At 41.8% G+C, this 17992-nt stretch overlaps 1 protein-coding gene across 1 annotated transcript; it reads left to right on the top strand.

The window, feature by feature from the left end:
- Positions 1 to 422: 422 nt before the first annotated feature.
- LOC18431142 (uncharacterized) lies at positions 423 to 17600 on the top strand. The gene is made up of 3 exons (XM_006841273.4): positions 423 to 894; positions 9271 to 9350; positions 16400 to 17600. Exons 1-3 carry the CDS (start codon positions 634 to 636, stop codon positions 16941 to 16943), a joined length of 885 nt encoding a protein of 294 aa, XP_006841336.1. The 5' UTR covers positions 423 to 633; the 3' UTR covers positions 16944 to 17600.
- Positions 17601 to 17992: the final 392 nt, after the last annotated feature.

Genomic DNA, 17992 nt, shown 5'->3' with positions numbered 1-17992 from the left:
TATTTTTATATTTAATTATAAAATTTAAAGTTTAAAAAATAATGTAAATCGAACCGATCTACAAAAACTTCAAAATCTTAAAAGTAGTTATAAGATGCACTATTTTCAAAACTTAAATTCCATTTTTTTTCTCATATTCATGCATCTTGATGTCGAGATGATATGGGAATATTTGAGCATCGAAACAACCTTGTCTAATGAAGTTTTTAATGTGGGGTCTAATTTGATTGCTTAGAGCCCCGACCCTGTATTAACTTTTTCCTTTTTTAATACAGCATTTACAGTAAATTTTCATTGTTTTTCAATTGAACCAGGTCATCGTCATTAAACAATCTGAGCCATGCGTGAGGACCACGGTATATCCAAGTGTCACTTGCCCTTTAGACTAAGTATAAGAGAAGAAAGGCACGGCAAACCAAATCAAACATAGAGAGAGACTTGGGAGGTTCAAGGTGTGAGGGGCGTGAAAATGGAAGCAGGTCATGATGTCTTTCATTGTTTTTCAATTGAACCAGGTCATCGTCATTAAACAATCTGAGCCATGCGTGACCACGGTATATTCAAATATCACTTCCCAAGCCAAATCAAAACATAGAGAGAGACTGGGAGGTTAAAGGTGTGAGGGGCGTGAAAATGGAAGCAGGTGATGATGTCTCTGATTTGGAGAGGTTGCCAGAGTCCATTCTCCTCCATAAGATTTTATCACTCCTCCAACCCCGTGAGCTGGCCCTGTTATCTTGCTCCGCTTCCAAGCTCAGGCCATTGGCCATCTCAGATGAGCTCTGGTTCCCCATTTGTTGCAAATTAGGTCTATTGCCGAAACCCGTGAAGGGGAAGCTCCAGCAAAACCCTTATCCATGGAGGAACTGGCATCAACTCTTCTGCTGTAAAAAAGTAAATTAGCCGTCTATTCATTTCGTTTGTCTCTGCTTCTATCTATACTTACTGATTGCTCTTCTGTAAAATGCTGGCTTATTCCGTGATTTGTTCCATAATCTTATTTTTCTTTGTTGCTCTGCATTCTTGATTTTATACTTGGTATGCATTTGCAACTGTATATGTATATGGTTTACTAGATCAAATACAGAGGAAACAAAGAGCTTTCAATTGAATCTCAGAAAATAATGCAGGAAAAGCAAGTCAAAATGGATGGGGATAATAAGGGAAGGGAGAACCGGAGAAGATTGAAGAAGATCACATCATCATAAGGAGATAAAAGAAGCAATTTGGGAAAGATAAGAAACAATAGCACCGAAATTATGGGAGTCTGAAAACAATCTACAGAGGGCAGTAAAAAACATGAAGAATTAGAGAAAGAAGGAATAGGTGAGGCTAAGGCATATGAATTTAAGCAATTCTGACTCAAAGACCTTTGAATTGTGGGTAACAAAATGAAGTTAAATTTGATGAACCACTCTTTATGTTCAGCAGCACTTTGCAAAACACCGTACGGGAGGGAAAATTAGCTATTTGGAGTTGTTGAACTAGCAAAAAGGTTATGGTACTGAACTCAATGGAACTGAAATTACTGTTGGTTCATAAGCTGTCTAGATTTGGTGATGCTTTTGTATAACAACCTCATTCTATAGAATGCATCCCTAGCACCTACATATCTCCATCATGATATAAGAATTTTCCAAAGGTCCTTTTCCATAGGAGTTACCTATCTATTGTGTTGGCATAAGATCACTCTCAATGTCTAGGAAGGAAGAGTGTAGACCATATTTCCAATTGACCTGTCAAGCATCTTATGAGATGGACCTTGTTAATTCCATCTTCTAGTCAACTATTTAGACAATGCTAATGTTATATTTATCTTGGAATTTCATATCTGTTAAAAAATTAGTTTGAATTTTATGATTTTTGGGTGGATATTAATTTTGTATAATTCGAATCACCTCTGCTCATCCCTGGACTTTGGTGGCCAGAAGAAAGCGACACTGCAAGAGGCCCCCCCCCCTGGCGTCCTCACGACCTTGCCCAACTCAAAGCGAGCAACCCAGGACAATGTCCACTGAGGAAGTCGTACTGGCGTCGACATGTCGAGTACTATGACCAGTCCATGCGAAAGGATTGGACACAAAGCATTCAAAGCTTTCTTCGAGCCCGTAGGCCTTAACTGACCCGAATTCCAATGCCTTGATCGGGTCACCCTTTGTTGTCACTCCCCCCTCACGCCATCGACCCGAGAAAGAAGTGGTGGAGGACTTTACTCCCTCCCGCCCCCCCCTCTTCCAGCTAACAGGATCGACCCGGCCCATCCTCCTCGTTCCTCCCTCGACCCATCTCTCCCAGGGCTTTTTGTCCTAAGCCACCTTCATTATTATCCCCCTGCCACACTTTAGCCTGCCCCTTTACGTGTCCCCTCGAGCCCCCCCACCCTGCGCACCTGCTGCCTTCCCGTCCACCACCTGTCTCCGTCCAACGCCCACCTGTTGATTTCGGCACCCACCCCTCGCCTTCTGCCGCAGCCACCTTCACCTTCACACTTGTCTTTGACCGATGCCCACCTGTCGTTTTCACCGACGAAGGCCCTACACTTGTCCTTGATGGATTCTGTGACCCCAGACCTTTCGCTAACCGACATTGCCAACCTGTCTCCATCACTGCCTCTTTCAGCTCCTCAGGCCTTGTCACCCCTCCCTCTTTACCCCTCCCGCCTTTCCCTGTCGATCCTCCACCCTCCATCCTACCAAACCCACTCAGTGAGTCACCCCAAGGTCAGCCTGTCGTTGATCACTTTTCTCTAGAAGGTGACACTTGGCTTAACTGCACCTCGTATCACGCAAAACCCCTGCCTCCCCTTAAGGTTAACTCGGTTTCCCCTCCCCTGGTTAACCCCCTCGGCTCCTCCTGTTTGTCTACTCTTTCTACCAACCCCAGCTTTGCCTACCGACCTCTGGTTCCCTGTGACCAGATCCCAGTTACCCCTTCCCTTGCTCCCAGCACTTCTGAACCCTCCCAACCGTTGGTCCTCCAACACTCTCCTCTTCGCTGCCTTCTCCCTGACTTTCTTCCCCCTGAACCTTGAAGATTTTCTTCAACCTGCACAGAAGATCAAGCCTTCGGTCGGCCATATTCCCAACCAGGTTACGAACAAAGACCTAATTCCCTTGGGCATTGTTGCAGCTCACTCCATGGACCACTCTCCCCCTGACCTTGCTTTTATCTCTCTTTTACTGGCCCCTCACCAGTCGTACACCCCGCATCATCCACAGGGTTCAAACACTCCATGTTGCTTGGCCTTCCTCCTCCCCGCTGATGGTATCCAGTTACTACTCCATCCAAACCCTCCATTTCCTAACTTATCTCCCTTCCTTTTCTGTTGCTAACCCTCCCCTACCCTTCCCCTTCCCTTATGAAATCCCTTCCCCCCCTCACCTCTCTTACCAACCCCTAACTTGGAGTCTAACCCCTAGTCGCTTCATACTTTGCCCCCTATCTCCTCTTACTCTTCCTAGCACCATCCCTATCCACGTTCTTGCCTCAGACTCTTTAGTGTCCCTCCCCCTTCTACCCCCTGACCTTTACCCCACTAACCCATCCTCACCCATGGCAGAAGCTGAAACCGAGACACCCGACTTGGCAGATTCTGAAATCGAGTCTGCCGAGGTACCTAACTCAGCAAAATCTGTTTCTGTACCCCTCAAGAACTCACAGGCACCCAATTCTCCTTCCCCGACCTCCGTCGAGGCAGAGGAGGTCGACGAGGATGGGACAAACAGAGTTGAAGATAGAATGAGAGAGATGTACAGAATTATGGGGTTCGAGTATGATGGACTCGAAGGATCGGCTCACAGGTTCCTCACAGTTCACGCGCAGAGCAGGATGCAGTTGAGATTCAAAGGCCAGAGAGAGCTTTGTAACCTTTTCTTCTCCATCTCCTTTGTGGGACAGCCTGCAAATTGTCTCCCCTCTCCTTCCACTACAAACCATCCAAGGAGGTCCCCCAGATTGGCCTCCTCCTTCTTGCCCACCCCCAAAAGATGAAGTTGCTAGTTTGGAACGTTCGAGGTTGGGACAGTCCTCCAAGAAGGACGCTGTAAAAGACTTCTCGTCCAAACTCTCTCCTGCAGTTCTTGCCCTCATCGAAACCAAACAAACAGAGCCCAATCTCAAACTCATTCACCAGGTCTAGGGAAGAAGACCTTGCTAGTGGGTCGCTCTTCCGGCGAATGGGGCTTCAGGAGGAATCTGGGTGGTCTGAAACCCTTCAGACCATATCCTAAACTCCTCCTATATAGGGGAGTTTTCAGTTTCTATCCTTCTTTCTATACGTGGTCCAATGGAGATTTACGACCGTTTATGGCTGAAACTCACCCACCCTCAGAAGCAGACTTTGGTTTGAGTTGGAACTCGTTGTGTCCTTACCACACCCCACTTGGTGCTTGGGAGGAGACTTTAATGTCACCCAGTGGTCGTTTGAGAGAAACTCCTCATCCTCCATCTCTTAGAATACGAGGGATTTCTCAGACTTTATCAGTGGGAATGAACTCTTAGATATCCCCCTTCAAGGCTGCCGGTATACGTGGTCCAACCATGCAACAAACCCCACCCTTTCTAAATTAAATAGATTCCTCCTTTCTCTTAACTGGGAGGAACAGTTTCCGAGATCCTTAGCTTTGGCTCTACCCAAACCCACCTCGGACCACTGTCCCATTCTTCTAGATATGATTGCTGTAAGGAGGGGCCCTAGACCCTTCAGATTTGAACTTCTTTGCTCTACAAGGAGTCCTTACAAAACTTCGTTCAAACTTGGTGGAATTCTTTTTCCTTCCAGGTCACCGGTAGAGCTGGTTACATTCTTCAGACCAAAATTCAACTCTTCAAAGCCTCCCTCAAGACTTGGAGTCGTTCCAACCCCATTAACTTCTCCCAAATCAAATCCTCCCTTCTGGAAACCATCCAAAAATTTGACCGCCTTGAGGAATCTAGATCTTTGGACGCCACAGAGCAGGATCTTAGATCCAAGACAAAACTGGAATACCTTTCAATTCTAAAAAAAGAAGAGATTTACTGGTTCCAGAGATCTAGAATTAACTGGTTGAAAGCAAGTGACCATAACACTGCTTTTTTTCATCGGATAGCCAATTGTCGCAGAAGAGACAATATGCTATTTCTATCATCAAATACAACAACTGCTACCTAACTCAATCAAATGAAATCGAGTAGGCGATCATTGAGTTCTTTCAAACTCTATACTCAGCTCCTTCCGGCCTCAGGCGAGAAGGTCTTCCCTGGACTTCTTAACCCTCCCTGTAGACCGAGTCGAATGGCTAAAGCGACCCTTCTCAGAAGAAGAAATTATACAAGCTATCAATTCTCTAGCCATAGTCGAGGCCTCCGGGCCTGATGGCTTCTTGACTGCACCATTCAAGGATTTCTGGGATACCTTCCGGCCTGATTTCATCAAGTTCTTTGAGGAATTTTTCCTCCGGGGAACTCTCCACAATGCTACTAATGCCACTTTTCTTGCACTTGTCCCTAAAATTGAAGGGGCTGAGGAAATCAAGGACTTCCGTCCAATTAGTCTCCTAAATTCCTCTTACAAAATTCTGGCAGAAGTTCTTGCTTCTAAGCTTCAACAAGTCCTTCCTTTCATCATCTCTTCTTCACAATCTGCCTTCATCAAAGACAGACAGGTCCTCGATGGGGCTTTAGTGGCTCACAAGTGTATCCATTCAAGGCATTTGGAAAAAAAACCTGGTCTAATCTTCAAAATAGACTGGGAAAAAGCTTATGACCATTTTGATTGCAAGAATGGGTTTTCGGGATAGATGGAGGAAGTGGATGAAAGGTTGCTAGTCCCATCCACACTTCTCAATCCTTATCAATGGAATCCCAAAAGGCTTCTTCCCCTCCTCAAGGGGTCTTCGTCAAGGAGATCCCTTTTCCCCCTTCTTGTTTGTTGTCTCTGCAGAAGTGTTCAGCTGATCAATTTCCAGGCTTAACCAGGCAGGACTCCTCACCGGTTTCAGGAGCAGTAGGCATGGTCCTATATTGTCTCATCTGCAATATGTAGATGACACTTTGGTGTTTCCTGACGCCTCCCAAAGTGAAGTTGACACCCTCAAACTCTTCATGGAATGCTTCCAAAAAGCAACTGGATTCAAAGTCAATATGGACAAATCTAAAATGTTGGGGGTTTCCCTAACAAATGTGGAAGTTAGAGCATTCATTCCAAATTGGGAATGTAAAGTGGAGGATCTCCCGTCTACTTATCTAGGCCTTCCACTTGGTCTGGGGAAACCCAAAAAGAGACAATGGTCCAAAGTTCTAGATAAGATTGATTGACATCCGGCAGGGTGGAAGGGTCGTTTCCTCTCAACGGCAAGTAGAATGACCCTGATTAATGCTACCCTCGCAAACTCCCCAGTTTGCGTCATGTCCCTTCTCCATATGCCAGCCTAGGTGGCTAACCGCCTAGACCAACTCATGAGAAACTTCCTATGGTCGGGGCAGGCTGAAAAGAGAAAATTTCATCTTGTAGCATGGGACAACATTTGTCTACCCAAAAATCAGGGAGGTCTAGGAATCTGGGTTCTTTGAAATCATAACTTGCACTCCTAGAAATATGGTGGTGGCGTCTAGCCACTCAGCCCAACTCTCTATGGGCTCAGGTCTTACAGAATAAGTATAGAATCCCCGAAGGAGTCTGGGTACCAGAAAGGAGTCAGTGGAATAGCACCTCAGGAGCTTGGAAATCCTTCTCCTCTGCTTTCTCTCAGTTCAGAAATTTCATTAGGTTTTACCTTAGAGAAGGTTCTAGAGTGAGATTCTCGTCAGACTTATGGTTAGGAACTTCTCCCTTGCGAGAAGTGTTCCCTACCCTTTACACACTTGCTCTAAACAAAGAATCTTCGTTTGCAGAGGAAATGGTTATGTTAGGAGACCGAAGAGTGTGGAACCCATCTTTCCAAAGGTACCTTACAGAAGAGGAAACCAATCATTTTCAGTTGCTTTCAACAACCCTACACTACCTCTTCATTCTCATTTGAGGACAAGATGCTTTAGTCTGGACTCTAGCCCCCTCTGGTAGATTCTCGGTATCCTCTTTCTACAAGAGCCTCACCCACCTCCCCATTTTTCCAAGGAACCCCACTTCGATACTGTCGAAAGTTTGGTCCACCATCGCCCCACCCAAGGTCCAAAATTTCAACTGGCTCACTTGTTCCCAAAGTGCTCTCACAGTGGATCATCTTCAAAAGAGAGGGATCCCGATCCCCAATAGATGTGCTCCGTGCCTCTGCGAGGAGGAATCTAATCCCCATTTATTCATTCTCTGCGACTTTAGCCACGAACTTTGGGGCCAAGTGTTGCAGCTCTTTGGCATCAAATGGGTAACCCCTCCTACGGCCAAGGCCTATCTCTGACGACTTACATTTTTGTTGGCCGAAGGTTGGAAGAATCCTATGGAAGGCTACTATCGCCGCAACAATTTGTACAGTCTGGGTGGAAAGAAACACTAGAATCTTTCAAGGTGCAAAACTCCACACATCTGCACTCCTACACATGGTTATCTCTTTTGTCACTTTTTGGGCCTTTAACCACCAAGCTTTTTCGGGCATACCAGGGAGCTTCTTCCTCAGCGAATGGAAAAATATCCTTCATCACCAATCGAGACTGGCACTAAGACCCTATAACTGGCACTAAGACCCTATAACTGACAACCACCTCCAGAAGGCATCATCAAGCTGAATTTTGATGGTTGCTCCTTAGGGAATCTTGACCAGGCAGGGCAGGAGAGATCTTTAGAGACCATCAAAGCAACATCCTCCTAACCTTTTTTGAACATCTTGGTCTCAAAGACTCCCAACACACAAAAGCTGTGGCCCTCTTAATAGGCTTGAAAAGTTTCAATCACTCTTGGGGCTCACACCTGATAGTGGAAGGAGACTCACAAAATGTCCTTTCTTGGGCAAGTAGGATGTCTTCCCCACCATGGCACTTAACCTCTTTTTTTGACGAAATTGATCACATTTGCAGGGCTATGGACGTCTCCTGGAAGCCTATATGGAGGACGTCCAACGTTCTCGCAGATCTGTTGGCGAAAGAGGGAGCTAGAAGCCAAGGACAAATTCAAGCCGGGTCCATCTCCTTTTTTGCCCAGGACCCTTGGAATATAGCTTAAACACCTTGTATCTCGACAACTTCCAACCCTATTGCATTTTTTGAAAGCTTCATGTAAATTGATGTAATTGGGTGGATTTTATAAGCCATTTGTTGTACATGATAGACTTAGGCATTTTTTACCAAGTCACTCTGCGTGGTGACTTCGGAATCCCGTAACCATGTAATTCTCCCCTTTAATACAATGTTAACATTTTCAAAAGAAAAAAAAAGTTGTTAAGAGATAATAAATAGATGCACTGACAAATATGATGTTATTATATGTTATTACTTTAAACATGATTTAAAGCCACAACATAAGAAATCTAAAAGCCAAAAACTAGAATGGAACATGAGAATGTATATCATAATTGGTAACAAATTATATGCCATTTGGATTGGATGCTCCCGATATTGTCTTAAATGTTAAAAACATCAATCGTACTTGAAATTCTTTTACTGAAAAACTTCTTCAAAATTTTTGATGGAAGAAAGACAAATAACTACTTAAGACTGATTGGCAACTCCACTGGGATCAAATCTGGACCTCTGGTCTTGTAGATCAACGACTTTTCAATTTCGCAGTCGTTGTTGATTTTTATTTAGGTAATTTTGCACCCTTAATCCTGGGGTAATTTGTGAAGGCCTTCTCAAAAGTTGGGGGCCATAGGTTTATTTATAGATTTAATATTTGGGATTGTATACAACAAGACCATTTATCTTTTATATAAGGTGGTCACAATTCCTTACAATAATTTGATTTGAAATTTGATAGCTTGGATGTGTCACAAAGTTCGAGAAAATTTATTTTGAAGTTTGAGCTTGGTCAATGGAATAATTGCAGCCACCCAACTTTACATCGAATGGTCAAGATTATTGTGACCACCTTGTATAAAAGGTAAATGGTCTCAATCTATACTGTCCCTTAATATTTTCTGCGTGGACTAGCAATCTTTTGTGCATATCCCAGACACTCAAACACATTAATATCCGTGAATTTTTTTTGTAATTTCTCATTTTATTCCACCATCCTAGAATAGCTGCGGTACATGTGTTGATATCAATTGTTCTCTTTTCTTCTGTTTTGATTGTGATTTCTTACCTCCTAGCATGATCATGTTTGTGATTTGTGTTTCATTATTCAAATTATTCAATGAGCAGAACGTGAAATGCATTGAGTGCAACGGGGATACCCCCTATGTCTTCAAGTTGACGCCTTCTCCTGTACGACTATGTGAAAGGTCTGACTTCTCATCCTCTCATCAAGTTTTTGTATCCCATGTCTTTCGAAATATAAATCCTGATTCTTGATTGGTGTCTTTGCTATTTTTTTGTAGATTTGTTTCTGTTGATGCGCTGTTTTTATGATTGCTTGTAGAAGAGCGGTCTTTTTTTGTTCTTTCGTTTCTTCTTTTTTTTTTTTTTCATGGCATGCCTGTTATTTTATGTAAGGAAAAAGTTTATATAGAACCAAGCCTCTAAATAATCAAATTAGATCCCACCTAAAAGAGGTTGTTTTGATACCCAAATATCCTCAAATTGATCATCTCGATATCAAGATGCATGGACATGAGAAAACAAATGGATTTCAAGTTTTGGAAATAGTGCATCTTGTAATGCGTTTTTGGACCATCAATTTTCAAGATTTTCAAGTTTTCATAGATCTGCTCGATCTACACTAATTTTGAAGCTTTGAATTTTATAATTAGAGATAAAAATATATTTGAAGGCTATCACAAAGATTTCTAGTATCGAAACCACATTTCTCAACACTATTTGAAGGTACGCTCTACTTTGATTGTTTAGAGCCTTGGCTCTATACAAACCGCATCATTTATGTAATTATATGGTTCTTTGGTATTTTGAAAATATCACCCAGCATGATAAAGGTAGGTCAACTTGGTTTCTTTCTAAGAAAAACTTCAAGGGCAAGATTCATTGACCTCCCTATGCAAACCTGATGGCTATCACTTGGTCAATGGCCACTACCACTAGGCCAAAGGCGATACTTCCATTCTGTGCTTTACTTAGACCTTGAAGAGTTATCGCTATGGTGTCTTGAGCTTGATGTCTTAGGGAAAACCTAGGAAGAGGCAATCGTCCCATATCCTTAATAAGGTAGACCGACGCCTGGCCGGATGGAAGGGTAGATACCTTTCTCTGGCAAGAAGAAATACCCTAGTTAAGGCTACTCTAGCAAACTCCCCGGTCTACTTTATGTTGCTTTTCCAAATGCCTGCTCAGGTGGCAAACAGACTTGATCAACTCATGAGGAACTTCCTTTGGTTTGGGTAGGCTGAAAAGAAAAAATATCACCTTGTGGCTTGGGATAAGGTCTGTCATACTAAAAATCAAGGTTGCTTAGGGATCACAATTCTTAGAAAACACAGTGCTGGGGAAATGGTGGTGGCGCCTAGCCACTCAGCCAAATGCTCTTTGGGCACAGGTCCTGAGGCATAAATATAAAGTGCCAGAGGATACCTGGCTGCCAGAAAGATCTCAAGTCTATAATGTTTCAGGAGCTTGGAAATCCTTCTCAACTGTCCTGGCTACTTTCAAGAGGTACATTAGGTTCCATCCAAGAGAGGGTTCGAGAGTGAAATTTTGGCAAGACCTTTAGTTAGGACCTTCCCCCCTGCTAGAGGCCTTTCCAAATCTTTACTCTCTTGCCAGAGACCAAGATTCCTCTATCGCTCAGGAATTAAGCAACTCAGGAGGTCGTAGAGTTTGGAATACTTCGTTTCGAAGGAACCTAAATGATGAGGAAACCAATGACTTCCAGCGGCTGTTGAATACCCTTCATTCCCGTTTTTTCCTATACCAAGGAAGAGATGATATAGTTTGGACATTAGCAACCTCAGATAAGTTCTCTGTTGCTTCTTTCTACAAAAACCTTACTTTCTTATCCACTACCCATGATTCTTCCTCCAGAGGTTGGTCCACTATTGCTCCACCTAAAGTACAGACCCTCATTTGGCTTGCTTTTGCTCAAAAGGCCCTCACAGTTGACCACCTACAAAAGAGAGGGTTCCCAATCCCTAATAGGTGTGCTCTGTGTGAATGTGCGGAGGAAACATACCCCCACTTGTTCCTACCTTGTGATTTCTCTTCTGACCTTTGGGGCAGTGTGTTACAATTATTTGGAATAAAGTGGGTCACCCTGCCCTTGGTAAAAGCTCTCCTAACTTACAATCTTGACTAAAGTTGGCCTAAGAGAGGAAAAATCTTGTGGAAGGCGACTATAGCAACAACATTTGGATACTTTGGCTAGAAAAAAATTCAAGAATATTCCAAGGGTCAAAACTCCAAACTCCGGCTCTGCTGCATAAGGTTACCTTGCTGGTGACCTTCTGGGCCTCCAATCACAATTTTTTCGCTGGAATCCCAGGGACCCTATTCCTCTCTCAATGGGGAAATATCCTCCACCATCAACCACAGGGGGTTAAAAGGCCTAACAACTGGTTACCACCACCACAAGGTAGTATCAAGTTAAACTTTGATGGGTGTTCCCTAGGGAACCTAGGGCTAGCAGGGGCAGGAGGGGTTTCTCGAGACCATGAAGGAAATATTCTCCTAGCAATTTCCGAATACCTTGGTCATAAGGACTCTCATCAAGCAGATGCCCTAGCCCTCCTTATAGTATTGAGAAATCTCAATCCCTCTTGGGGCTCACATCTTATAGTTGAAGGAGACTCAAAAAATGTCATCCCTTGGGCTAACAGAACAAGCGATCCGCCTTGGAACCTTACTCCAGTTTTTGACGAGATTCATCACATCTGCAGGGCTATGGACGTCTTATGGCAGCATGCGTAGAGGATGTCCAACGATACTGTAGACAGTTTGGCGAAAGAGGGAGCTAGAAACCACAGTCAGGTTACTCAAGCTGGGTCCACATTCTTTTTTGCTCAGGACCAGTGGAACCTAACCAGTACTTGAACCTCTTGTATTTAGATACCCTTTTTGGTTTGTGGTCTTTTTGTAACTTTACTACTGTAAACGGGCACTCTTTTAAGCCTTTTCTTCCTTTTTTTGCTACTTCCTTGTAAACTTTGTAAGGGGCATTGTTTATAAGCCCATTTTTTGTTACAGGGTCTGTTTGACCTATTTTTTACCAAGAGTCCAGTCTAGAGGGTACTCTTGGATCAATCCCTAACTGTAATCTTTCTCCCTATAGCAGTACAAAAGTCAACGTTTCTAAAAAAAATAAAGAATAGAAATTAAAAATAAGTATAATTTTTCCCTCCATCATTGTCCCCTTGTTGGAGAAAACTCGTCTTCGAGTTTAAGGTGTGCTAAGATGAATTCAGCATAAAAAACACCTTCTTCAACCTTCTTTTTCGTGGTTGGCTCAAATACTCTTCGTGGTAAAGATAATTCCTCAATAAACGGATCCTGATATGTATATTGAGGAATCAGGGCCACAATTTGCAAATTGTGTATCGACCATGCTTTCATTGCACTACTCTGATTCCAATGCTCTAAATCTCTTGAATGCTCCACCTCTTCAATATTAATGATATCTTCAAAGGCCATGATTTGGATCAGTCCTCCTGTTGCCTTCTCTCCATATTCTTCACCTTCTTCCAAAATCTCTTTATCATTATCTTGAACCTTATCATAGATCAGATCTCTTAAAAGATCTTGTTGTTCATCTGCGTATATATTGAAGATTTTTAATGCAATTTATGTTAAAATAAAAAAATCTCATCCTCCAAATCGAAAACGCAAGAGTGATGTTCCCCACGTCTAGGCTTTCTATTGCTATCCTCATCACCTGAATCCACACTCGGAGCGCAAAAGTGAAAAGGCTTGTGCTCGAGATCCTCTTGGGCTGAAAGATCACTGTCTTGCTCATTATTGAGGCTCGCAAATTGCTGCGTTAGCTGCTGTACTTGCCTTTCAAGTTCCTCAGTTCTATCATCTATAGAATCACGTAATAGATCTACTAAACCCCCTTTTATAGCCGCTTCTCGCTGTCATGGATTTACCGAAATCGCAAACCCTAGGCAATTAATCAACAAAAACGGCTGAAATAGGCAAGATCTAGGTTGTTTTGGCAAAACTTAGGCCAACTTCCCTTCTTTGTTGTTGACCTAGGGCACCAAAAAAAAAGTGGTGCTACAGTAACTCCGTATGTGTTAAAGGAACTTCCGTACTTGCTATAGTAACTTCCGTGTAGATCGCGGGCTGTGATACCAATTTGATGCAAGAAAATTTGAAAGAACAATAAAATTAGCAAGACACGAACCAAACACAAGCACAATTCGAAGAAACCCAGGTTTCTTTTCCATGCCCCAACCTAGGGTTCTAAAGGCCTAAGCTTTTCTCTCCTTCAATTTCTAAAACATCTCAAGGCCCCACACACTTTATATATTACAATTCAGTGCTCAAGGACATTACATGTCCATACATTGATTAAATGACCTATATATCCTAACTTAAACTAAATTTTATAATGACAGATTTACCCCTATGAATAGTATCCGTGAATAGTACTCATGAATAGTACTTGTGAATAATACTCATAAAATAAATAAAAAACTTCAAAAACTTTATAATTCCTAGAAACTAAAAACCCCTAGAATTAAACTCTAAAACTAAAATCAAAATATACATCTTTTAAAATAAAATAGAAATTAAAAATAAATATAGTTTTTCCCTCCACCAAAATTGGAACCTTTATGTGGTAGATTTTGTCCAATAGTAATATTGCTGACTTACTAAAAAAAATTAAAAGCCTTATATTTTCTCGAAATATGGCGTATTGGTCTCCAGTATTTTCCACTAAGTGTAATATCTTTTGTAAAAAATAGAAGTTGGGCGAAACCAATTGTTTGTTAGTAAATAAATATCATGAGCGCTTGTGTGGACTTTTGGATATCTGGAGTACCTGCATGGCCTACGCAAGTATTCCAAGCATTGATTTATTGTTTTTACCTAATGTCTTTGAATATCTTTAAAATTGAGGTCCTTTCCTCTATATATTTGGGAATTACATACAAATTCGGTGGAGCGGTCTATGCAATGTTCCATGGTGTATTCTGAAGTTTCTTATTAAAACAACATGATTGCTAGCTTAGGAAGGTGGTCGGTTCCCAATAACTTTCTGTCAAGCTTACCCTACCACAAGCTCTTTGGCATGTTTTGAGAGACATACCTATTTCCCTAAAACATTTCAAACCGCCTTGGCCTGGGTATTCTTGGTGCTGACTTATGGGAGTCGAGGGTATCTCCGAGCTTCTAAACCTTTGAAGCATTCTTTGGAAAATAATCAGCTTCTTCCAATAAACGAGTTCAGAGATCATAAAGTCAATGAAATTGGTAGAGAACCCTGGAGGTAAAGTTGATATTCATGAAAACCAAATTTATGAAAGATAAATTTGAAAAATATGGATTGAAAAGTGAATTAAGATTCAAGATCCAATCATTTGAAACCTTTCTTTTGCACTGGACTAGTGGCATAATATCTATAAAAGAGGATTCTAAGAATACAATTTCTTCTTAAATTTATGTTAATAGGACTATGACCTAATATTCTAATCCCTCCCATGTGGCGTAAAGGTTTTCGTTTATGACAACTTCATACTGTAAAAGGAGTCAGATTCGGACATAATGCTATATTCTCTAAATTTAAAAAATCTTCCAGACCTTAGAGCCACATACACCGACCAGTCTTAACCACCTTTTGTAAGCCTCCCAGCCTCTATAACGAACTAGTGATTTCCCATCAGTTTTAAGCAAAAGGAGTGTCAAATCTTGCTTTACAGTGCTAGTGAGAAGGTTTGATAAACTTTCCAAGCTTCCTCAATTTTTCCAAAATTGAAATGGAATTTTGGAAGTCGAATTATGCCGTGTTCTGCATCTTGGATACAGGTAGTGCATGTGTCACTGATACTAGAATGTAGTTACCAAATGCATTGTAGCTAAATACCTTTCAGAAAATTTGGGCCTGAAGATGCACAAGGGTAGCATGGGGATGTATGAGACTTTCGTATTTTGCCTATTTGAGGCAATGGTATTCCGAATACTGACAATGCGCCCTTGCAAGTAGGAAAAACTTTACCCATTCCTTAGAGTACCCTTCATGTTTCCTTGTAGTCCTCTGTAATGCGTGGTGAATCAGGCCATGCTGGGACAGAACAGATTTTTTGGAATTCTAGAGTTTCCATCACTGATCTTCTCATAGATGCAATGAGGCTTAGGTGATCCTTCAATTGGCAACTATAGGATGAATAGCTAACATGATTCGATTTATTATATTCCCATTCAGATGATTTCTGTGGATTTTGTTACAATTTAGTTTGTCTGGCTAAAGGATGCGTCCTTACATCTGCTTGAGTCAACTGCATTTATTTGTGTTTTTTGGTCTAAAAAGATAAGTTTCAGTCACTTCTTCAGGGCCTTTTGGCTGCTTCAGTAGATGAATCCATGTGTGCTTATCTGCCACATACCTGCCTGTATATTTGACTTCTGCAAGATGTGGGTTCTTTCTAAAGTGTAACACTCACACAACGAGGTACCCAAAGGGTACATTTGTGGAGTGCTGTCATAGGTGCACAGGCTGCTAAAACGGCATGCATGGTTGTTCCATGCATATCCTTGTTCCACGTTTGGAAACTATGATGTGCCTCAGATTTGATATGGAAATCTCATTGATCTTTGACTATCACTTTTCTTTCTTCAGTTCTATGTTTATTGGGGGGGGTTCGTAACAGAACCACAGAGAACAATTAAGGAACACACACACACACACACACAGAGGGAGAGAGGGAGGGATCGATTTTGCATAAAAGCATGTGTACTGACATCGAATATGTGGGAATTCATATGAGAATTTTGAAGAAAAATTTGTGTTCTGACATGGGGCATCTAAGAACTCATGTGCATGTAGGACAAACCTATTATCGCATCTGTGTTTCTGATGAACAACTTTTCTTCATTCTCGCACCGGAATTCTTTTATCATGTATATTTCATTTGATGTGCTGTAAGTGATGCAACTGGTCCAAACAACATTTAATCATTTTGTAGAACTTCTTTGAAAATACTCACTTATCATCACTTGTGATCCTCCTCATTGTTGGTAAAGCTGGGGAACTCAGAACTAGTGTGCTTTTTAGCCAATTCTAGATTGCTAGTGCACAAATCTACGAGGTATGAGTTGACATTGTCAGTGGTGGAGGTGTACTGTATTAAATGCAAACCTATCAATGTTAATGATGGTCTCTAATTTGTAGCATTCTTCTCACTGGCACCTTAGTGATTGATTCATATACATCTGCATGTTGCAGATGTGAATTCATGGGACAGAAATACGCTCTTGCTACAGAATTAGAAGCCAAAGGACGATTTCTGCTCACTGACGTTGACCTTCAGAGTCTACCTTTCAAAGAGATGAAGTTGAAGAGGATGTCTGTGTATTTCTTCCTCAGATCATCGCTTGAGAACACTGCCAAGGAGAACACCCATTTGCTCGAGAATGAGGGGCGCGTGGTGGACATCACAGAGAGCAATGAGAGTGGCGAAGAGTGTGAGGAGTTTTATGAGTGTGCAGATGGACCGAGTGAGCCGTGCAAATTTCAAGAACCCGAAAACAATAATGCCGACTTTGCCAAGGATGGGAAGAAGGCTCTTCGTAAAGAGCACAAACGTCTAGTGAAAAAGGAGAGTAGGGAAAAGCTCATGGGTGCCAAATCTGAAGAAAGCCGAAACATTCACAGCATTGATGTACCATCTCCATCTCTTAAAGGTAAATTCAAGAAGGGATGGAAAACCAAAAGAGAGCATTTAGAGGGAAATGCTGGATACCAACCAAAAGAGCTACTGCACAACTAATGGTAAAATCACCTAGTCCTTGGGTCAAGGACAGGGACTGGTTGGAGAGTGAGTTGGGTGCTTATGGGATGTCAGTTCTAGAGTTGGCGTCATTTTAGCCTACTTTGATGATTATGGTGGGTATGATGATGTTGTAAATAAGATCATTAACAGTGACAATGGGCCGGGTCAGCCTTGGCCCTGTCCCGGCCCTTGTCTTCTTAGGTGGGCGGGCCAAAAACAAATGAAGAAAAAAGTAAAGAAAAGATGAGAAAAGAAAAGAACCAGGCCGGCACGAGTCCTAGCCGGCCCTCTGGCTACAAACTCATGCACATGCCCTACTCTTTTAGGGCCGGGGCGACTGTGCCGGGCCGGGCCAGGCCACGTGCCCCATTGCCAGCCCTATTTACACAATAAGAAGATCATATTCCAATATGTGCTCATTACCTTTTTTACCACAAATTCGGAGCAACCTGGCAATAACAAGTAGACAGATTTGAAGTGAGTTAAATAGCACACGATGCCATGTGTCATCTACTTTTGTGGTTATGTGGGCGCGCACAACATCATGGTGTCCTCTCTGTGACTCTAATGCTGTGTACTTGAGATGGATTTGATTGACCTGATTTTATACTCTCATCTTAAAGAAACAAAATATGGAAATACGCCCTTACAAAATGTTTCTCTAAACCTACGGAACATAGACCATACATTTGAGGAGCCAATTAGAACGAGGCACTAAAGGGGTTTTATTTATCCCGAAATTGGTAGTCTTCTCATCATTTTGAGCAATTTTGAAAAAAAGATTGATTTTGAGTTTCAAAATGTTGATATATAAATATGGGAAAATATGGGAAAGTTATAGATACCTCTCAAAATCAATTTCTACACATCCTATCATCAATATTTTTTTTTTTTTTTTCACATCTTAAATCCCAATACTATTTTTTTTTTTATTTACTCATCTATACAAATAGATTTTTCAATACATGTTTTTTTTGTATTTACTCATCTAGTCAAATCGTCAATGATTTTTTTTAGAGAAAATCGTTTTTTTCCCCTTTTCAATA

Source organism: Amborella trichopoda, chromosome 4 (assembly GCF_054954075.1).
Source record: "Amborella trichopoda isolate Santa Cruz 75 chromosome 4, AtrichopodaSantaCruz75HAP2 v2.0, whole genome shotgun sequence".
Classification (NCBI taxonomy): domain Eukaryota; kingdom Viridiplantae; phylum Streptophyta; class Magnoliopsida; order Amborellales; family Amborellaceae; genus Amborella; species Amborella trichopoda.
This window is presented reverse-complemented; position numbering and strand designations above follow the sequence as displayed.